General features: G+C 45.9%; 1 protein-coding gene across 2 annotated transcripts in view; it reads left to right on the top strand.

The window, feature by feature from the left end:
- The first annotated feature begins 207 nt into the window (after positions 1 to 207).
- Positions 208 to 23,359, top strand: part of BIO1 (adenosylmethionine-8-amino-7-oxononanoate transaminase) — a 136,941-nt gene continuing 113,789 nt past the window's right edge. The window contains exons 1-2 of one of the 2 annotated variants that reach the window (XM_086802669.1): positions 208 to 1,262; positions 1,519 to 1,689. In XM_086802669.1, coding sequence (XP_086658795.1) covers positions 400 to 1,262; positions 1,519 to 1,689 — 1,034 coding nt within the window. In that variant the 5' untranslated portion in view covers positions 208 to 399. The remainder of the gene's footprint in view (positions 1,263 to 1,518; positions 1,690 to 23,359) is intronic. The other variant, XM_086802670.1, reaches the window with a different exon arrangement.

Below are 23,359 nucleotides of genomic sequence, written 5' to 3'. Positions count from 1 at the left end.
AGTATATGTGTCTATGTATAAGTATATGTATCTAAAACATAATATTGTATAGTAATATTTACATGTATGTGTGTGTGAGAGAGAGAGAGAGAGAGAGAGAGAGAGAGAGAGCTTCTATGTGTGGGAGAGTGTGAGAAGAGAGAGGGAGAGAGAGACGTTATGGAGAGGGAACCGGTTCTTTTTTGGAACCTTGGTTGCCTCAGAAATGAGTGGGTCCAATACTAGTTTTCTCAATAAGAAACACACACCAGAGTTGTGCTATTGGATTACATTTTGACGCTCTTGCCTCAAAAAATGACTGTGATGGCTATGAAATGAGCTCTCGCTTCAAAAAATGAATGCGCTTGAAAACTATGACTATGCGTATGAGAACTATGACTATGCGTAGGCAATAGTTAAATGATTTCAGTGAGCTGCTGCAAGCCAGCGATGGCTACTCAACTTACGTGTAGAAGGTTGTGGAAGCGTCGTGAGCATGCATGGAGGATATGGGGCCCTTCACCTCATGAGCGATGCAGGAGGCTCTTAAGCAGCACGGCAGGAGACCTTCCGCCTCTGGATGTCTCCTACCCGACCTTCACCATATGGGGCGCCAACACCAGTGTGGGAAAGACCCTAGTCTCGGCTGGCCTCTCTGCATCCCTCATCGCTTCCGGCTCCAGCGTCTCCTACCTCAAACCCTTGCAAACAGGCTTCCCTCAGGACTCCGACTCCCTCTTTGTTGTTAACAAGGTACGGCATGCCCTTACCCACAGCACCAGTGAAAGCTCTAGAAAAGTACATTTATCACATTGCATACACCATGTCTCGCCCGCGGTCCTCAAGGGCCGACCGCACGTGGAGCAACAGAGCTTTATCAAGGCGCCATCGCATGTTGAGAAGATGGCCGGTATCAAGGATCATCTGTACAGCTACAAGGAGTTTATTTTGGAAGCAAATTTCGATGTTGATAATGGTAGATGGTCCAGTAGAGCTGCTCATGGCGATGAAATCCCCTCTGCTGCTGCTTCTACTTTTATAGCCACTACGTTGTGGAGCTGGCTCCATGCTGTTTCTCCCCACATGGCTGCAGCTCAGGAAGGGTTTCACGTCACTGATTCTGCCCTCTTATACGGGGTGGCAAACTCCCTTGCAGCATTTTCACAATCTTTCATTGGCTTAGAGCCTGCCGCCCATCGCTTCCACAAATGGGCAATCATGGAAACTGCAGGTGGTGTTGCAAGCCCGGGGCCTTCTGGAACACTACAGTGTGATATCTACAGGTGGGATGAAATTCTCGGTACCTTCCTTAAGTTAAAGTAAGTCCATGGGTTGCTTCTAAAATTGACTAATCAAGAAATATGCCATTCCCAAGCATTCAATTTCTTCCTAACCTATAAAAGGGCATGGTAAGGGCATCCATAAACGAGGTAGTTCTTGTATGATCTATAAAGTAATTGTGGCTTGAGCGTTTAAAATTCACATGTTGAATAATATCCTTTCTTAACCAGATTTTTTTGTTTCTAGGTGATTTTGCAGGCCTTTGAGGTTGCCTGGACTTCTTGTTGGAGATGGAAAACTAGGCGGTATTTCAAGCACAATCACAGCATATGAAAGCTTGCTAAGTCGAGGCTACGACATAGACGCTATTGTTTTGCTTGACCATCATCTTGGAAACGAAGACCAATTGCTAGCTTACTTGCATCACAGGTTTGCCCTAATGTTATTAACATGCATTTATTTGTACATAAACTTGTTGAGCTCTTTACTGTCTTGTGTATTAGTACTAGAGTTCATGACACAACAGTCCTTGTTCCTCTTGTGATGCCATTTCAGCTGTTTTCCCTTTGCACCCTAAGTTTTTGGATGAGTTGTTTAGCTCTTTATTGTCTTGTATATGAGATTCAACAGTCCTTGCGCCTCTTGTTACATCATTTCAACTGTTTTTCCAAGAAGTCCTTTGCACCCTGGTTTTAGATCAAGTAGCTTGTTTTCATCCTTCTATCTTTCCCCTATCATCCTTCTCTTCATGCACTTTGTTTTCTCAGATTCCTTTTCATTTTCTCTCCTCCCTCTTACTCGTGTCATCGTTCGTAATGTGGCGTTTCCCGTTTCAGTCTCCTCAACAGTCCTACTTCCCCTTCCATGTTTGTTGTGACCTCAATCAGGGGTCACAATGTATGTGACCAGCAAAACCAATGGTGGACAAGTAGGATTAGCATTTTGAGCAATTGCCAATTCCAGCTCATCGAGAATCAAAGGTCTGAGATATAGCATAGTTGGTGAGATTTAGGAAAAGATGTCTTTAGTGATGATGCTAGTATATCTAGATGTGGTTGTGCTAAGTGCCGGTGAGGCCATGGAATATGTCTTTGATGAAGAGGATTATGACACACTCATATGAACCATAGATTACGTAATTCTAACACACCCACACACATTCACTTATGTGGGAAAAGTCACAAGACACGTTCTCCACACACATGCACTTATGTACGACCAAACATTCTCTTAATCCAACTCACCCAACCTGCTTATTTACACAGGCTTCAACATGCAATTTTCTTGGGTCTTTGGTGATGAAGCTAGTATGTCTAGATGTGGTAGTGGCTAGGTGCCGGTAAGGCTATGGATTACATCTTTGATGAAGAGGATTATGACACAGTCATATGATCCATAGATTACCTAATTCTAACACACCCACACACATTGACTTATGTACGACATGTCACGAGACACATTTTCCATGCACATGCACTTATGTATGACCAAACATTCTCTTAATCCAACTCACTCCAATTGCTTATTTACACAGGCTTCAACATACAATTTTTTAAGAGCACTATACACACTTAAACCACATAAACTTACCCCTAAGCGTAATGACACCCACACACACTCCATGTGGCTCGCTTCATAACCCACATTGTCATCGATGAAGAGGATCATGACACTCATATGATCCATAGATTCCCTGATTCTAACACAACCACACACACGCACTTATATAGGACAAGACATTCTCCATGCACACACACTTAAGTATGACCACTACACATTCTCCAACCCACTCCACTTGATTATTTACACAGGCTTACTACACACACTTAACCCACATAAAACTTACCTCTTAAGAATAACCAAACCCACACACACTCACATGCATATGCTTTATAACACACACACACACACACACACACACACACACACACACACACACACAAACCATGACACACGTCCACATCATAAAGACACAAGGTGTTGGAGGTAGCAATTCATGTAGCTTACTCTCGGGTTATCACATGATTGGAAGTAGTGGATTATCCCATATGCGAGAGCATGGGAAGTTGAAGAGCCATATATAAGGTGTGGTGGCATCTTGTCATATAGATATCTCCTCTGGCCGGGTTTTTGGGGGGAACAACAGCTGGGAGCCCAGCCACCGACGTTGCTCAGTGCACTGGGGTTGTGCGCGTGCTGCTGCTGCGTGACTTTGACACAAGGCACAGGTCTTGGGCAACATCGACAGGGTTCGCACGAGGGTCAAGAAGTGACTCAGTTGGCTAGGCTGTCGGGCAGATGGGGGGCCGGGCAGCCTTGGACCCGGCTGGGCTGAAGCTGACCAGCGGCACAGGCGGACCAGCCTCTGTTGCACCTTTATAAGAGGCATTTGGGTTCTTAATTTCCATCTCATATTTGTTGGAACTCACCAACCTGAAGGGCAAGCCCAAGGCAATTGGGAGAAGTTGGAGCTGCAGTCATCTTTGGGCAAAGAACATCTAGGTCCACTTTGTGTATGTGCTTTCATTTGTGTTTTGCTGCTCTCTTTTTGCTCTGATAACTTTTGGACAAAGCACAAGTAGTCCACAGTTGGTATTAGAGGCTAGAAAACTCACATTTTTTTTTTTTTGGGCACATATGTGTATGTTAATTGCCTGCTGAGGACTTTAGAATGCGAAGTGCTCAATTTCCTTTATTGATCATTGGTCCCTAGTTGTTTATCAGGGATGTAGAGGCAATCACAGTTTTGATCCACAGCTTAATGGAGGAGGACCATAATGAGGGCATGGAGACCCATGAGGCTTGCATGGAGGCTACTTGGGCATATGTCAGTTCCTTACCACTTTGGATATTTGATCCATGGTTGCCCAATTGGACTAGCACTGTCGGAATGTGCAGCGGAAATGAGACATAAATCTGAGAGCAGAAAATGCAGAGGTGCAAGAGAGGAGAAGTGGTGTAGAACTCTGCTATATACACAATATATCTGGTACAACAAGTGTGAGGGCAAGTTGCCTATCTATATATGGGCTGGGGCAGCCAGTCAGCCTGTATAAACAGGGCCGACAGCCCCAATATGGCCCCACGACCAGCATATCCTGGTCGGCCAGCCCACGACCAGGAGTGACTTGGTCAGCCAGTATCAGAAGTGGGCCCCTCCTGGCCAGCTGACTCCTACGGCCGACCAGAGAAAAAACAAGCCCCTACGACTACAGCAAAACTGGAAAAATGGGAAAAATATGGACACGATCAGGGACTCCTCCCGTAGGCGGGCACACCCACATCACAGGCCCTCACTCCCTACAGTATAGTATGGTACAGAAGACAGGAGATGAACGCCAACAGCCCCCTCTCAGCTCCTGGATGTGAAACCAACCCTAGTGAGCTGGAGTGCTGAGATGGAGCATCTGTTGAGGAAGAGGCTTCGTGAAGAGGTCCGCCGCATTGTTGTCACATGCACTCTGCACTGTAGTGCATGGTGACAAGCTGGCTCATCATCATCAGTGCAACATTGTATAGTATTAGTTCCATTTAGGGCGTGACCCCATTGTATATCCTTAGTCCAGGATAAGTCAGGCACGAGCTACGTAGGTCATTCTCAGCCATAGTCAGTCAGTCAGTCAGTCTAAGTCCCTTAACCCACTTAAAGAGCATTCATGCATATACAGTCAGTAGAAACCTTAGGGTTTGCATCATAAAGCATCCTGCATATTGCACATCATTCATGCATAGCATCTAGACCATTGTAGGAACCTCAGATAGCATCTAGGAATTATCCAAGATTTATCTAGGATTTTTTTGGGTATTTTTTCCATCATTTTTAGCATTTATACATCATCATTAAGCATTTAATGTTTATGGAGCAGTCAACGAGTATCTAGTGCCAATCGACTGGCTATATAGCTAGTATAAATAGGAGGGCTTAACCCGTTCTCTCATTCATCTCATAATTCAGTCAAGGAGCATTCAGGCGCATACCATTCAGCCTTGCATCCACCTCAAATCCATGCGTTTTGGAGAAGCGTAGCATCCTTCAGCAAGAGGAGCATCAACGCTTGTGCATTAAGCCCTCCTACAGCAAACGCATTAGTTCTCAGCATTCAGCCATCAGTTCACAGCATTCAGCCATCAGTAATCCTTGCGTTTTCTGCATCCATGCAGTTTTCAGCATTCATTCATTCATCGTTTTTCTCTAGCCACTTGGTGAAGGTAAAACACAGCATTCTCATTCATTTATAGCATTCATAAACAGTCTAGAACAGTCCCAAACAGCCCCTCTCTCAGTCCTAACTTTGCATTCCTCCCTCATACCATTGGGAAGAGTGCATAGGCTTGAGATTGGACATGTTTGGTGCTTCTACAGCAGTGCACAGTTCAGCCCAACACTTGGTCTTCAGAGGTGTTGGGTTTGGCTTATCGTCAGTCACACCGTCAGTCTCTTTAAAGATAATAAAGCAAATACTATCTCGGTAACGGGATAGGGGGCCCTTCATCAGTGGGTAATTCGGGACCCCATACGGTGTACAGTTCTCATCTCTCTCTCTCTCTCATATCTCTCATAAGTTTGAAGTATTAAAGTGGATTGCTAAACTCGCGAAACTCAGGATAAAGAAGACGGTGTGAGCATTTGTGTGACAGGATCCTCCAATACGCATACTTCCGCTGCATGTTACAATTGTCCTTCGTCCAACAAAAGGCTAGCAAGATGTCACCATGCAAAATCTTCTCTCGAACAAAGTGATATTGTATCTCTATATGCTTGGTCTGGACATGGAAGACCGGGTTCTGAGCAATAGCTGTACAGCTCTCTGGTTGTCGCACTGGATGATCGTGGGCTCCTTCTGCGGCGGAAACCAAATCTCGCCAAGTAACCTCCTTAGCCACACCACCTTGCAAGAAGCACCACAAGTAGTCTGATACTCTGTCTCAGTGGAAAACAAGGCAACAGTTGGCTGCTTCTTGTTGCTCCAAGAAATCGCTCTTGAGCCAAGGGTAAAGCTGTATCTTGAAGTAGATCTCCTCGTGTTTGGATCTCCTTCCCAATCAGAGTCACTCCAATCTCGGAGATTGACTTGGTTCTGCGATCCCCCTCTAGTGTCATAAAAGAGTCCAAGATCCTTTGTACCTTGTAGATACCGCAAGATCTGCAATCCTGCATCCCAATGAGTCTTCAAAGGTGTCTGCATAAATGAGCTCAATAGCCCCACTGGAAAACTCAAGTCCAATCTGGTGTTCATCAGCCAAATCAATGAACCGACAAGTTTTCGATATAAAGAGGCAACCTGCTCACAAGGATCATGTATCGTAGGTTTGGTATTCGGGTCCATCGGAGATGAAATAGGCTTGCAGTTCTCCATTCCAAAGGCCTCAAGCAACTCATGAATATACCAGTGTTGAGAAACAAAGAACTCCCCCTGGGTTTGCCAAATCTCCAATCCCAAAAAGAAATGGAGTAAGCCTAAATCCGCCATCTCAAACTCCTCTGACAAGGCAGCCTTCGTCAGGGCTATGTGCTTCACATGACTGCCAATGAGGACAAGATCATCCACATAGAGGATAATCAATGTGACCATATCGTGTTCCCGAAAGAGACACAAGTTCGGATTTGCAACTGATCTCTGGAAACCTTGTCTCTGAAAGAAAGCATCAATCTTTTGGCTCCAAGCCTTGGGAGCCTGTTTCAGACTATACAAGATCTTCTGCAACCTGTAAACCATATCTTTTGAGCCCGGAACCTCAAAGCTTGGAGGTTGCTCAACATACACCTCCTCCTACAAGTCACCATTTAGGAACGCAGATTTAACATTCATCTGATACACTGGCCACTGCCGATGAGAGGCAAGGGCAAGAATTGTCCGAATCGTGGCCATCCTAGGTGTCGGTGCAAAAGTGTCCTCATAGTCGATGCTTGGCCGCCACTGAGCATAGCCCTTAGCCACAAGTCTGGCCTTGTGCTTGTTTATGGACCCATGTGACTTATATTTGGTTTTGTAGACCCGCTTGACACCAATGACTGACCGTTTTGACGGCCTCGGAACCAACTCCCAAGTCCCATTCTTCTCTATGGCCTCAAGTTCCACTTGCATGGCTGTCCTCCAAGTCTCCTGGGAAAGAGCTTCCTTAACTGAAGTAGGCTCTTTGTCCCGAATGATACGAGACATCAAGGCATAATTTACCTGTAAATGCTCCTTTGACTGACTTTTGTCACAAACTCTATGCGATCTTTGAGATCCATTCCCCATGGTCCACGCAGAGGGATACTCCGTCGCACCAGACTCTCGAATGGTATCCAACAACCACTTCGGCACACGAACAGAATGCGGAGCTTCCTGCTCTGCTGCTGTGGCGAATCTCCAACCTCGAGATCAACCTCTCCTATTGATTGAGGCTGGCTAGCTGGAACAATAGCCTAGGACTCATCCTCATACTCGTCTGAAAAAGACTCCCTATGCTGCTTCCCATGAAGGCCAAAATTGTAATGTCCCCAAGCCATCCACCATCTGGTCTCGGAAAGCCTGCCATAGCGCGTCCACATTCAAGTGGCCAAAACAAAAATGCCACATTCAAGTGGCCACATTCAGGTGGCCACATTCAAATGGCCAAAACAAAAATGCCACAAATCACCGAGCTGAGTATCTGTAAGAGATATGAGCATGCACACACATGTACACACACACACCAAACATGTATCTGCATCCACACACGTGTACAAACTTACACATGCATATGCAGAATAAAACATGATCAGTGAATGCTAAACATGTTTAAACATAATCACAGTGCTTAACAAAAGAGGTAAAATACTCGGTCCTGTAACACTGGTCCAGGCCGCCTACTTCAAGGCTCACATCAGCCAACATCAGGCTGTATTCTGACGCTTACATCAGGCCTTCTTCTACTCACGTCTGCGTTTCACCTCAACATATGTCAGTGCTTACATCAGAGCATATATCAGTGTTTATACATCAGCTTACATCAGCGTTTTGCTTCAGCAGACATCTGCGTTTTGCTGCAGCTCACATCAGCCCACATCTGCGCTTACATCAAGCTTACGTCAGGGTTTATATCAGCGTTTATCTCAGCCTTCTTCAGCACATACATCAGGGCTCACATCCAGCATATCTTGTGTGTTTTGGCACAGCCCTTCGGACAACAGCCCTCTCTGCTACTTTGGGACAGCAGCCCTCTCTGCTACACATCGGGACGGCAGCCCTCTCTGCTTCAGGTACGCAGCACCCGTGTCACCAGAGCTTGCACCACTCGGGATGGCAGCCCCCTCTGCTTTAGGTACGCAGCACCCGTGTCATCAGAGACTGCACCACCATCATCGTCATCGATGTTACCTTTTCCCGCTGCCACTATCACCTCGGAGTGCTTTGCCTCACATCGACGCGAGCCTTCGTCATCGACTGTGCTTCAGCTCCGACATCCTTCTCTGCTTGAGCACTGTTCTTCTTTTTGCTCAGAGTCATCTCTCATATGAGGGCTCTTGTACATATCTGCACTCAGCTTTTTATATATATTCACTGACACTCACATATTTCATGCTGTGTGGTTTTACTCTGATCTTTCGTATATCTGGTCCTTCCATCCTTTTGCCCTCACACATCACGCTCTCAAGCTCCCTAGGGCCTACTACCTAGGCTCTCCCTCCCTCTCTCTGTTTGGCAATGAAACCCGGACTCCACAGGAAAAGAAAAGCATGAGGCTTTTGCCTTATATACCACCACGGGCGAGAAATCTTCCGGTAATTCCGGGTCATGGAAATGGACGAGCCTCGAGGGCAATGTCCCTATGTTCACCATTCATGTCTCCTTGTACTAATGTTTTTAACTTGTTTCTAGAATCTAGTTTATGATAACTTCTCTACACTTTGCCTGGCCAAAAGTGTACAAATATCTATTTTTCAAGTGTTTTTAAAAGTGGACCTTACCTCAATCGAACTTATTTTTCAAAATTTAAAAGTCTCGTACCGTTACCTTTTTTCATACCTTCGTTTCGTACATGACAACTATGTATCCGGGACAAAGCAATAGGCCAGGTTGTTTGGGAAGGCGGAGTGGAGAATGGGATCTACAAACTCTCAACACTCTCTTCTAACATAGCTTTCTCATTGGTCTTTTAGGTTCTGTTTCAGTTTGGCAGATCCTTTGTCTGAACAATCGAGGACGATTGCTTTGTTTTAAGAGGGGGGTATGTTACAGGAGTGAGTATTTTACCTCTTTTATTAAGCATTGTGATTATGTTTAAACATGTTTAGCATTCATTGATCATGTTTTATTCTGTACATGCATGTGTAAGTTTGTACACGTGTGTGGATGCAGATACATGTTTGGTGTGTGTGTACATGTGTGTGCATGCTCATATGTTTGTTCATGTGCATGTATATGTGTTTTTTGGGTATTTCTCTTACCTTGTTGCAGGAGCAGCAACTGAGGCAATCTGTGGGGCAGCCTTGCAAGCGCAGCCAGTGGCAGATTGTAGGCTGGGCTGTAAGCGATGACAGGGCACAAGCGCACATGTGGCTAGACTGCAGGTGATGTGGTGGCTGATTGTATGGTCAGTTGACGTGGCATAGGCGTTGCCACGTGTCAGAAGCAAACGCTGGCTAGCAGTCTAGTAGGCACACTCAACGCAAGAAAAAGCGCGGAAAAGAAACACCGGGCAGCAGCTAAGCGCTAGGAAAAGGCGCCGAGCAGCAAAAGCGCAAGAGAAGCGAAGAAGAAAGCAACGTGGAATTCGAAAAACGCTACGCAGCTAAACGCTAGGAAAAGGCGCTGGGTAGCAAAAGCGCAAGAGAAACGCCGGGCAGCCAAAAACGCGAAGAAGAAAGCAACGTGGAATTCGAAAAACGCTACGCTGTGTTTTTTTTAAAAAATAAAAAAAAGAAGAAAGAGAAAAGCTTTTGAAGAATCTTTTTTTAAAAAGGATAAAAGCACTTGAAGTAGTTTTTTTTAAAGGGAGAAAAGCTATGCTTTCACCCCCAAACTTGTATAAAAAGGGGGCCAAGGCTCTTGTATCCCACAACACAAATTGGGTGAAAGCTTCAAGGAGATATCCTCTACATGGAGCAAGGGGATTTCTTCTTGGGAATTGTACAAGGGCTACGCCGACTTCAAGCGATAAATAAATACTTGCGGGGGCGCCACGCTTTGGGGCCAATTGGTCTTTTGTGCAGGAGCACTCTAGCTCCACTTCTTTTTCTTCTTCTTCCAAGTTCATTATTCCAGTTCATAAAGAGTTTTAAGTGTGATTAAGTGTGCTCACTGCTCGTCAAGTTTCTGAAGGCCGGTTTCAACCAGCAGAGGAAAACACAGATGAGAGCCTTTGCTTGTAGGCGGCCAGAGGGTACCTGATATGGTGATGAAGTGGTACATTGGATGATGAGGTATGGGTAATGCTATTTATAGTAAAGTGGGGTGCTGGTCGGTTACCATAAAGGTGTAGGCCAGCAACCAAGACAAAAACCCCAAAAATATAAAATATAAAACAACCATAAAGTCCCTTTTTAGGGCTGGAAAAGTATTGTTTCTTCACACCCCCTCTCAGGCCAAAAAAGGGAGCATGAGAGAAGATGAAGTATGCCAGGGTCCCACACAAACACAATGGCAGAAGGAATGTATCCCCCTCTGGAAACAAGATCTGATAAAGTTGGAGAGGGTGATCGTGATGGGAAAGGTGGTGTGGATGAGGATGTGCATGGGTTGATCGTCTCCCAAAGTATGATCTTGAACAGGATCCTCCACTGAGTAACAAATCCCAGTCCCTATGTGGTCCATATATCAGAGTTTGGAGAATCATCTTGTGGTGAGAAGAATCGGTCCTCTGAGAGTGCGGGTAGACGATCCATGCTGTGTGCTCTTGAGGTCTTCAATCCCTTTGCTCACGATAGCTCTGATACCATGTGAGGGCAAAAGGACGGAAGGACCATATATACGAGAGATCAGAGTAAAACCACATAGCATGAAATATGTGAGTGAATATATATAAAAAGCTGAGTGCAGATATGTACAAGAGCCCTCATACGAGAGGTGACTCTGAACAAAAAGAAGACCAGTGCTGAAGCTGAGAAGGATGTCGGAACTGAAGCACGGTCGATGACGAAGGCTCGCGTCGACGTGAGGCAAAGCACTCCGAGGTGATAGTGGCAGCAGAAAAAGGCAACGTCGATGACGATGATGGTGGTGCAGTCTCTCTGATGACACGGGTGTTGCGTACGTGAAGCAGAGAGGGCTGCCGTCCTGAGTGGTGCAAGCTTTGGTGACACGGGTGCTGCGTACCTGAAGCAGAAAGGGTTGCCGTCCCGATGTGTAGCAGAGAGGGCTGCCGTCTTGATGTAGCAGAGAGGGCTGCTGTCCCAAGGGCTGTGCCAAAACGCACAAGATATGCTGGATGTGAGCCTTGATGTATGCGCTGAAGAAGGCTGAGATAAACGCTAATATAAACTGTAACTTGGTTGAACACAATGCTAATCAATACACTTAAATACACTAAGATTTGAAGGACACTTGCTCATATACAAGAAGTAAATTGCTGAATTGACAAGAGACACACAATGAGCCGACCCCTCCCTTGAGTAAATTGTATTACTATTGGAGAAATTCAATACATAGCTTCACGGGCATCCATTGCCAAATCCTCCATGCCAATGCATATGAAATTCAGCATTTAGAAAACAATGGTATGTCAATGTAGATCACCAAGGAGCTGCCTTGATGCCCGGCCCGACTTCAGTGCCCATTTTCTCTACCATTGGCTCTATGTTCTACCAAGCAAGGTAGCAACATCTTCAAGAGCACATAGGACAAGAGAAATACTACACAGGGCGGCTAAACAAGGAGTCCTGCCCTTCTACTGAATAAGTAATGACAACACATTGTCCAAGTCTTGCTTTCTCAAATTTCAGCAATACCCAATCATTCTCTTTAACATTCAATTGCCTTCTATGCTTGTCGGCAGCCTTTTTATGCTTGTCTTGTGACCTTGCAATGGCTGTCTGCACCTGAGCAAAAGCAATATCCAAGTCTCTTACATACTCATCAGTTGCAAATATCTCATCCTTTGTGCGAAGGATGGGTGGCAAAACCACCTTACCATAAACAATCTCAAACGGGGCCTTTCCCGTAGATGCATGCACTGTGTTGTTGTATGCAAATTCCACAAGCGGTAAGTACTTCTCCCAAGAAGACTTTTGATCCGCCACATAACATTTCAAGCTATCCAACACGGCTGAATATACAGCCTCACTTTGCCCATCCGTTTGAGGGTGATAAGCTGATGAGAAGCCCAATTTGGTGCCCATATTATCAAATAAGGCCCGCCAAAAGAGACTTGTAGTCCTGGGATCTCTATCCTCCACAATGGACTTCGGCATTCCATGATGTTTGAACACTTGTGCAAGATATATTTTAACCATATGCTCAGCTTTGATGGTCTTTTTGACCGGCAAGAAATGAGCTTGCTTGCTAAACCTGTCCACAATTGTCGAAATTGCATCATTACCTTGTTGGGTACGTGGCAAGTCCATAATGAAATCCATTGTAATACTTTCCCATGGCTGCGTGGGAATAGGCAATGGCTGAAGCAAACCTGGTGCCTTTTGTCTATCAAATTTGACCTTTTGACAGGTGATACATGCACGTACATGTGCCTCTATGTCCTTCCGCATACCTGGCCAAAAGAAATACTGCTCAATCATGTGCGTAGTAGGCATTATGCCTCTATGACCAGCATATGGAGGAGCATGGCACTCATCCAAAACCTTTTGCCTCATGTCAGACACCAGACATAGGCAATTATCTTTCATGAGATAACCCTCTTTGATCACATATGAGGCATGTGCATGACCAGCCATCAAATCAGCCCAAATAGTGGCAAAATCAGCATCCGTATGATACAAATCACGAATGGTAGACAAGTCCCCATGAGAGGCAACCGAGATAGCTGCAACATACGGCTTTCGTGACAATGCATCGGCCACTACATTCTTCTTTCCCGGGGTGTGCAAGATCTGAAAATGAAACATAGAGAGGAAATTGGCCATCCTCATATGCTTCTTTGACAACTTAGTTTGAGTAAGAAAATACCTCAAACTCTGGTGATCTGTCTTCACAGTGAAATCAGTCCCAAGAAGGTAATGTTTCCATATAGTAAGTGCATGAATTACAGCCAAGAGCTCTTTCTCATATATGCCAAGAGATAGCTCCGCATCATGCAACCTACGGCTGTCATAAGCCACGGCGTGTCCCTCTTGATTAAGGACAACTCCTATGCAATTTCCAGATGCATCACATTCCACACAAAAAGGCTTTTGCAAATCCGGAACGATCAACATTGGACCATGAGTAGTTGCATCTTTTAATTTGAGGAATGTATCTCTCTCTACATTAGTCCATTTGAACACGGCCTTCTTCTTTGTCAAATCATGCAAAGGAGAAGCAATCCATGCAAAGTGCCGAATGAACCTGCGGTAGTAAGAGCATAATCCAAGAAAAGTACAGATCTCATGCACCGAACTCAATTCGGGCCAATTCCGAATTACATCAATCTTTGCAAGATCCATCCGCACTCCATCTTTGGACACAATATGCCCAAGATAATGTATCTCTGACAAGAAGAACTCACTCTTCTTTGCATTTATGAAGAGTTTATGCTTATGGAGCTCTTCAAAAACAATAGCCAAATGAGCTTTATGCTCTTCTTCGGTCTTCGAGAAGACTAGGATGTCATCAAAGAAGACACCTGTAAATTTCTTGTACCCATGGAATATGCGATCCATCATTCTATTGAATGTAGCCGGGGCATTTGTAAGACCAAAAGGCATAACAAGATACTCATAAAGCCCAAATGCTGTCTTGAAAGCAGTTTTGTGTACATCCTCAGGCACTACATGCACTTGATGATATCCACTCTTGAGATCAATTCGGCTAAAGCATGCCGATCCATCCAACTTGTCAAGGATGTCGTCTATGCGTGGAATCGGAAACCGATTCTTGATGGTAAGCTTATTCAAAGCTCTATAATCCACACACATACGAAAGGATCCATCCTTCTTTTGAACTAAGAGGACGGGTGAACAATATGGGGAAGAGCTTGGCTGAACCAAACCCTTCTCAAGAAGCTTATTTACTTGCTTCATGATCTCCTCTTTTTGGGATGCACTTATACGATAGGCTGGCCTATTAGGTGGTGAGCTACCTAGCACAAGATCAATGCGATGATCTTCGGGTCGTACAGGTATTAACTCATTTGGTAACTCATCAGCAAAACAATCATTGTGCTCTTGCAAAAATTTCAGCCTATCATTACAAAGAGTGTTTACATGTACATCATTTTCCTCAACAGGATCTCGTACAAAAATCAAGTACGCAAAAATACTCTGTTTCATTACTTTCTTAATTTGTACATGAGATACAAGGGGAATGGTATCACTCTCTTCACCAGCATCAATTACATGTTCTCGGCCTTTATGCATGAAGGTGATCCTGTTAGTCTTGTAAGCCTTGCATGGATCAATACGTGTATGCCAAGGCTTTCCAAGCAATACATCACAGCCATTCAAAGGTGCCACAAGAAAATCCTCATGATCCACATAGCCTTGAATGTGTATGCGCAACTTGCCAAAAATAGGCATGACCTGCACTTCTCTACCAACAAAGGCATCCCCTGCTTCAATTTGAGGACCCATGTCCTCCACTTTAATACCCAAAGCAGCTGCCATCTGAGTGGATATGAAATTCTCCGTTGCACAATCATCAAACATAAACAAAGCGGGCTGATTCTTGAGCTGTCCCCAAGCTTTGCATACAACCCTATCTTTGCCCTCATGCATTGTATCCCCTTGCACATCGGGAACCATATGTACCTTGGGCTTCGGTACATTCGCATTTTCAGCTTTGTTGTTCTTATTTGGGCATGCTCTTGCCATGTGCTCAGTGCTGCCACAAGTAAAGCATTTGCCTTCACGCATATATTGCTCCTTCTTCTCAGCACTAAGACCAAAGTTTGCCGGCTTATAAGGGCGCTTTTTAGCAAACTTATTTTCAGCTTTTGGACCTGATTTGGCTTGGTTTTGGTCCCTTTTAGGTGGCTGTCCATCATTTTGCAGGTTTTGGACATCCCAGTGCTCCCAATTAAGCTTTGTACTTGGTTTTTCCTTATACCCTCTTGACCTTCACTGGCTCCTCTATAAATGAGGGCGCGGTCAGGGCAGTCATGGGAGAAACCTCTTCTCATTGATCTTCTAGAGTGTATGCAATTGGAAAAGAACTTACCTACACAAAGCTTGAAATAACAGCATTTAACTTGAATTATTATCTGAATTTGAAATAAAATATTGAAATAAATACCTGGCATGGATTTTAATTCAAATCTCAGTAATGAAGACCATTTCCCTTGTATTGTACTCCAAAAGGGAAGCTTCAGCTACTGTAAACAAAGCAACCAGTACGTACACAAGACACGTACAGCAGGTACTTATGGGCAGCCAACAGGTCTATCAGGTACACGTGGGCAGCCAGAGGTACAGCAGGTACTGATGGGTACACGTGGGCAGCCAGCAGGTACAGCAGCGTGGGAAGTAGGCGACTGTATTCAAGTGTAGAGAAGGCGTGTAGGAGCAGGTACACCAGTGTGGGAGAGGTGGGCGCATCGAGGCGTGGAGAGAGAGAGCCCGACTACAACCAGGCGTGGAGAAGGCAAGAGGTGCCACCAACCCACATGTGGGTTCTTTCCAAAAGAATTCCATGCAGGGATTTTAATTAAGGGTTATTAAAACCTTAATTCAACTTATCATCTTTGGACCCCTCTCCCCCCCCCCCCCCCCCCCCCCCCTCATAAGCAAATGTCCACCTCCTATTTAAAAATGGATGTGAACACTATACCTTATAAATATTAAGGTTCACTCTAGCTAATGGATTTTACCATTTTAAAAGGCCAAAACGAAAAATACTTACCACCTGTTCACACGCCACACCACCAAGTTAGCAAACAGCACTCCATGGTACACTGGGGGCGTCCCCGTCCAGTGTACTGACACGGCATAATAGGCAGACACGCAAATAAGTCATGCAAAAACAAATTTATTCATGCAAGCATAAATGCATGTGCACAAATAATGGATGAAATCTCCCTACACTTCATTGATCTTGTCAGTCACGTTGAAGGGTCCATAATATCGAGTAGAAAGCTTTGGATACGATCCCTCTTGTCCTGGCCTCTTTCGAAGCCTAGCTTTCTCAAATTTCAGTAATACCCAATCACCTTCCTTGACTTGCATGTCTCTTCTATGCTTGTCAGCAGCCCTTTTATGCTTATCTTGCGACCTTGCAATGGCTATCCGCACCTGAGCAAAGGCTACGTACATCCAAGTCACGCACATATCAGCTGCAAAAATCTCATCCTTTGTATGAAGGATGGGTGACAAGACCACTTTGCCATAAATAATCTCAAACGGGGCCTTTCCCGTGGAGGCATGAACTGTGTTGTTGTAGCCAAACTCTAGAAGTGGAAGATACTTCTCCCATGTAGTCTTTTGATCTGCCACATAACACTTCAGCAAATCCAACACGGCTGAATTTGCAGCTTCACTTTGGCCATCCCTTTGGGGATGATAAGTTGATGAAAACTCAAGTTTAGTGTCCATGTTATCAAATAAAGCCCTCCAGAAGAGGCTCGTAGTCCTGGGATCTCTATCCCCAACAATGGACTTAGGCATACCATGATGCTTGAAGATGTTAGCAAGAAAAAGCTTCACCATATGATCAACTTTAATGGTTTTTTTGACGGGCAAGAAGTAAGCTTGCTTGCTAAACCTGTCCACAATGGTCCAAATAGCATCATTCCCATGCTGGGATCTAGGCAAGTCCATAGTAATACTTTCCCATGTAAGGTGGAGCGTGACATTCCTCCATAACCTTTGGACGCATTTCCTTCACCACACATAAGCAGTTATCCTTCATAAGATAACCCTCTTTGATCACATAAGAGGCATGTGAGTGACCAGCCATCAAATCAGTCCATATATGGCAAAAATCAGCATCCAAATGATACAAATCTCGCATGGCAGATAAGTGCCCATGAGAGGCCACTGAAACTGCAGCCACATAAGGCCTCCTGGATAATGCATCTGCCACCACATTTTTCTTTCCGGGAGTATGTACAATCTGAAAATGAAACATGGAAAGAAACTTTGCCATTCTCATGTGCTTTTCCGAAAGCTTTGTTTGAGATAGAAAGTATCTCAAGCTTTGATGATCTGTCTTGACTACAAATTCAGCCCCAAGAAGATAATGTTTCCATATCTTTAAGGCATGAATTACAGCCAAGAGCTCTTTCTCATAGATATCCATATGAAGCTCAGCATCATGCAATCGACGGCTCTCATATGCAACTGCATGACCTTCTTGATTTAGGACACCCCCTATACAATCGCCACAAGCATCACATTCCACTATGAATGACCTTTGCAAGTCGGAAACTGTCACCTGCACACCCTTCAGGAGTACAGTGACATGGCATCATTTCTAGCATTAGAATCATTGTCAAATATTTATCAGATATTCATGTATGATTTATCAGGCATTTTACAGGCATTAAAAGCATTTAATTCAGCTTGTACATCATTGTATGGGGCTGGAATGGCACCTCCAACAGTGTACACATCATCTGCATCTCATGGAACATTTCAAGCATTTAAAGCTAACCATATAGGCAAGCATGGAGGCAGCCGATAGCAGTATTATGGCCTTTATGGGCTGTTATTCAGGTCGGGTTGCTGGCCGACAGGCTCTGCTGGCCGACCAGCAGCCCTACACATATATATAGCGTGACGCCTCTTATTCCAAGATAGAAGTCAGCATTTCAGCAGTGGTCTTCAGCGTTTTCCTTCCAAGATCCTTGGGGACAGCAAGACTTCATCGCATGTAAGCATCTTCAGCATTCATCCTCAGATTTCAGCATAAAGACATCTTTCATACTCCCACAGACGGACAACCAGCAGCATAAGGGTTTACCTCCGCATTGGAGCAGGGATCAGTCTTCATTCCTCATTCTTCAGCATGTTTCCCTCTCTTCCAGGAGTAGACATCATCTAGGACAGCATAGATCCATTTGGATCTCATTGTAACCGCATTCATCATCTAATATAGCTGCATTGCATTGCATTGACACTCATCTCTCTTGTGTCCATCTCAGTTAATCATCTCTTAAGTAAAGTGTAGCACTAATCCAAGGTTGCTTAACATCGATTAGTCTCCGCATGAAAGGTCCATCGGGGATAGGCAAAGGTTGAAGTAAACCTGCCTTCTTTGTATGGGGAACCTTGACTTTTTGACAAATCTTTCAGGCTTGTACATGTGTGTAGACATCACGTCTCATCTTTGGCCAATAAAAAGGACCGTTCTAATTTCTCGAGGGTAGTGTAGATATCCCTATGTCCTCCAACTAAGGAGTCATGGGTATCGTGGAGAAGAGTGGAATACTTTTCCCGAGTAACGCAGAGACGGTTCTTGTAGAACAACCAACCGTTCTGTACTGAATAGTGGGGCCGGGCTCAGAATTGAGGGCCAAACTGTACTGAGTACCAAACTCAGGGGAGTTGACATATTGGTCTTTCATACTATCTAAGTCCTTCCCCGTGATTTCGATAATGGTAGATTCTTGGACTGCCTGGATGCTAGACTTTGACTGAGAGCATCTGCTACTACTGGGTTATGCTTACCAGGGATGTATTCAATCATGCTTCCAAACTGTTGGAAGATGTGACTCCACCTGGCCTGTCGATCACTCCATTGGGTACTTGGCATAGTCTGAAGCCACTTAAGTGCTTGGTGGTCTGTTTTCATTGTGAAAGCCTGTCCATAAATAAAAGGCTTCCAATGTTTGAGCGCTGTGATCACACTCAAAAGCTCTTTGTCATACACCGAATAATTCTTTTCGGCGACATCCAACTTTCTACTGTAATATGCCACGGGTCGATTGTCCTGCTGGAGGACTGCACCTATGGCTACATTGTTGGCGTCGGTGATGATCTCGAAAGGTTCATCCCATGATGCTAACTTTAATACAGGTGCTTTTGAGGCAGCTTTCTAGAGTGCACGGAATGCATCAAGCGCTTTGCCTGTAACTGAGACTTTCTGCTTGCGAGTCTTCACCCCCTTGAGCAAGTCGGTAAGAGGTGCTGCAAGGTTGGAAAATTGATGGAAAGGGTACTATAGGCCTGACAAAGACCTACGAATGAACGGATTTCTTGGGCGGTCTTAGGAATGTCCCAATCTAAGATCTCCCGAACCTTTGATGGGTCCAGTCTAATCCCATCGGAACCGATGATGTAGCCCAAATATTGAACTTCCTTAACACCAAAGACGGACTTTTTGGCGTTTAGGTAGAGCTGATTATCTCGCAAAAGTTGCAAGACTTTCTCCACATCTTTCTCATGCTCCGCAGTGGCTGAGAAGACTAGTATGTCATCAAGGAATATGAAAACACACTTCTCAATGTGGACTGCGAAAATCCTAGACATCATCTTATTGAACGTTGCGGGTGCATTTGTAAGCCCAAAAGGCATGACTACGAACTCGTAGCGACCACGCTCTGTCCGAAAAGCTGTTTTTGGAATGTCAGCTTCAAAAATGCGGACCTGATGGTAACCACTCTTGAGGTCAATCTTCGTGAAAAACTTAGCACCGTCTAAACGCTCCAAAATGTACTCTATCCTTGGCATAGGAAACTTATTCTTGATAGTGAGTTTGTTTAATGCCCTGTAGTCTACACAAAGGTGTAAAGACTTGTCCTTCTTTTGGACAAATAGGATAGGTGCAGCAAATGGGGAGGAAGAAGGCCGAATGAATCCGGCTCGGAGAAGCTCAGATAACTGCTTTTCTAACTCGCCCTCTAAAGTCTTGGAAAGATGATAGGGAAACCTGTGTCAAATCCCCACCGGATGTCCTCGTGGACGCTCCTGGTACGAGACTCGAAACCTGCAAAACAAACAAACAACAAGGGGGTGCAGGCCTGACTCACCTCCCAACCATGACAGCAGCCGTGGGCAAGCCCACAGTCTTGGCTGTCCCCACCGAGCCACGAGCTGAGCTAACTAGGATGACGTACCGACCAATCTCCACCTCGCGACGTCCCATACCACCACGAAGCTACCCTCGTGGGCCTCGAGATTGCTGCCGGCCTCGGCTGCGTAAAGCAGGTGCACGTCTGCACTAGATCCAGGCTCCAAGACCATAGAGCTCTCACAAATCTCGCGAGACTCTATATCACTAATGACTAACCTTGGCCACCCTTTTATAGGCTCTTGGCCGGTCATTGGGCGTCCACACTTGGGCGCCCGCCCGTCCATACTTGGGTGCCCGCTCGTTAGTCTTTCCCTAACTCAGCTCGCCAATCAGCCTGCCTAACTCCAAGCTTCCCCAAACCTCGAAGCTAGTCTTGTGTGCGTGTAGCACACGATAGATACACATTGTGCACATGACATACTCCCCTTCCTCTAAGAGCTCACTCCTGAGCTCACTAAAAAGCTAGGGTAATCTCTCTGAAGAGTAGTCAATGTCTCCCATGTAGCGTCCTCCTCAACATGATCCTTCCACTTGATCTTGTATTCTGTGATAAGCGTATTACGCAATCTTCTTTCACGAAATCCAAGAATCTTTTCAGGTTCGTGCGGAACAAATGTCATGTCCTCGACATCTATAATTTCTTGAGGAGTAACGAACTGGTCCGTTCCACCCAGTACTTCCTTAAGTCTACTGACATGAAATACAGGATGAACTTTCACATGAGAAGGCAAATCCAATTCATATGCAACTGAACCAATCCTTCGTGTAATATGAAATGGTCCACTGTATCTAGGGGATAATTTTGGAGATCGACCTGTCTGTAAAGTCTCGGAATCTTTCGGAACTTGCAAATACACCATCGTTCCTTCAGAGAACTCTCTGGGTGAACGATGTCTATTAGAATAAAATCTATCTCGGTCTTGAGCACTTCTAATAGATTCCTTCGCAACTTGTAACATTTCTTGCATATCTTGCAAAAAATTACGTGCTGCATCATGCTGAAGTCCTGAGAATCCTACTGTAATAGGTGATCTAGGTTGAAAACCATACATAAGCATGAAAGGACTAAAACCTGTACTCGTATGCTTAGTACTGTTATATGCAAATTCTAACATAGGAAGATAATCCTCCCATGAACTTTGTCTTTTGGATACATATGCCCGGAGCATATCCTCCAAAATCTGATTCACTCTTTCAGTCTGGCCATCAGATTGGGGATGATCTAAGGAACTCAAATTCAAAGTTGTTTCCAACTTCTCAAAAACAAGCTTCCAAAAATCACTCGTAAACTTAGAGTCCCTGTCACTGACTATGTCCTGCGGTAACCCGTACAGTCTAAACAATTGCTCGATAAACTGCCTTGCTAATTGAGTAGCTGTAATAGTCTTCCGGGTCGGTAAAAATCTAGCCATTTTTGTCAAGTAATCTACCACAACCCAAATAGAATCGTGGCCTTGATGTGTTCTTGGCAATTTGGTAATAAAATCCATGGAAATACTTTTCCATTTATTACCTGGGATTTGCAACAAAGGATGCAACAACCCAGCCTGTCTAAAGCGTTCAGCTTTATTTACCTCACAAATTTGACACTTGAGAACATAATCTTCTACATACCCTTTCATCTTTGGCTAATAAAAAGTGTGTTTCACTAACAATAGCGCCCTGTGTGAGAAAGTACCCCACTAGGACCGTTCAAGTGTACTGCTCGCTCGCTGAAGCTCCCGCCCCCCCCCCCCCTGCTCTGCGCACCTTCGATCCCCCCCCCCTCCTCGCGCCCCTTCTCGCCTCTGCCCCCCGTTTGTCCCCTCTGCTCGCCACTGCGCCGCCCCCCCCTCCTTCAGCGCTTCTGCGCCTTCCCCCCCCCTCTTCGCCAGGTCGCCCCCCTCCCCGCTGCCGCCTTTCGCCCTCCCTCCCTGCTGCCGCCATTCCGCCCCCCCCCCCCCCCCCCCCCCCCCCCGCCTCTTCGCTTCTCCATTCTCGCCGCCTCTCAGCAGCGCCCCCCCCCCCTTCCCTCTCGCGTTGTCGCCGCCTCCCCCCCCTCTGGGCCTCTCCTCCGATTTCCGCCCCCCCTTCCCTCCTCTGTCGTGCTGCTTCTTCCCTTAGGGGTTTTTTTTTGTTTTTTCCTTATCGTCACCCGTCCTTCCGCCTCTTGGTGTGCAGCCCGCTTCTTGCAGGGGTTTTCCGCTTTCGCCTCGCCTTCGCTTGAGCTTCAGACTCTGATGGAGACTCCTCCCGCCTCGCCTCAGAGGGACTCTTCTGCAGCCCCCTCGCCCGCCCCCGAGGTCATCCCCATCAGGCTTTCTCTTTCGCCGGAAGAGGAAGCGAGCCTCACCGCAGAGGTGGAGCGCCTTCAGGCTCACTCCACCATCTGCCGTATAGTCGGCACTCGCCCCAGCAGAGGGGAGATCAGGGATCTTCTTCAGGCCCGCCTTCTTGCAGATGTGGGCAAGATCCTGGATGTACAGCTCTTGGGCCGGGGACATTATCAGATCGAGTTCGAGGCCGCCCAGAGCGTTGCCAAGGTCCTTGCCATGAGTCCTCTGGATATCAGGGGTGCTCGGGCTTTCTTCAGGCCTTGGCAGCATGGATTTGACCCAGCAGCGGCGGAGCAGGGAGAGCGCCTCTTCCATATTACAGTTTGTTTCCCTGGTCTCCGCCGGGAGTATCTTCCGCTCCTCCCCAGGCTCGGAGCTTTGGTGGGCTCGGTTCTTGAGACGGGCCCCTCAGCAGCTTCAGTGGTGGCCAGAGCAGCTGGGTTACCTTCGGTCAGAGTGTTGGTATCTGACATCTCCTCCCTTCCTAAGGTCATTCAGCTACCTAGGATAGGGGGGGGGTGGATAGATCAGAGAGTGGAGTTCTCGGGGCTCCCGAACCAGTGCTTCATTTGTAGGCAGGTCGGCCATTTGGCCAAGGCCTGCCCTCGCAGGAGACCTCGGCCCTCACCACAGCAGCAGGCCACGGATGGCCCGCCCGCAGATTCGGCCCGGCAGGCTGCCTCAGGGACACCTGCTCAGGCCACAGAGACCTCGTAGTGG

Source organism: Cibotium barometz, chromosome 9, assembly GCF_041138505.1.
Source record: "Cibotium barometz isolate CiBa-2024 chromosome 9, ASM4113850v1, whole genome shotgun sequence".
Classification (NCBI taxonomy): Eukaryota; Viridiplantae; Streptophyta; class Polypodiopsida; order Cyatheales; family Cibotiaceae; genus Cibotium; species Cibotium barometz.
Note: the sequence above shows the minus strand (reverse complement) of the source record. Positions and strands in the feature narration are given on the sequence as shown.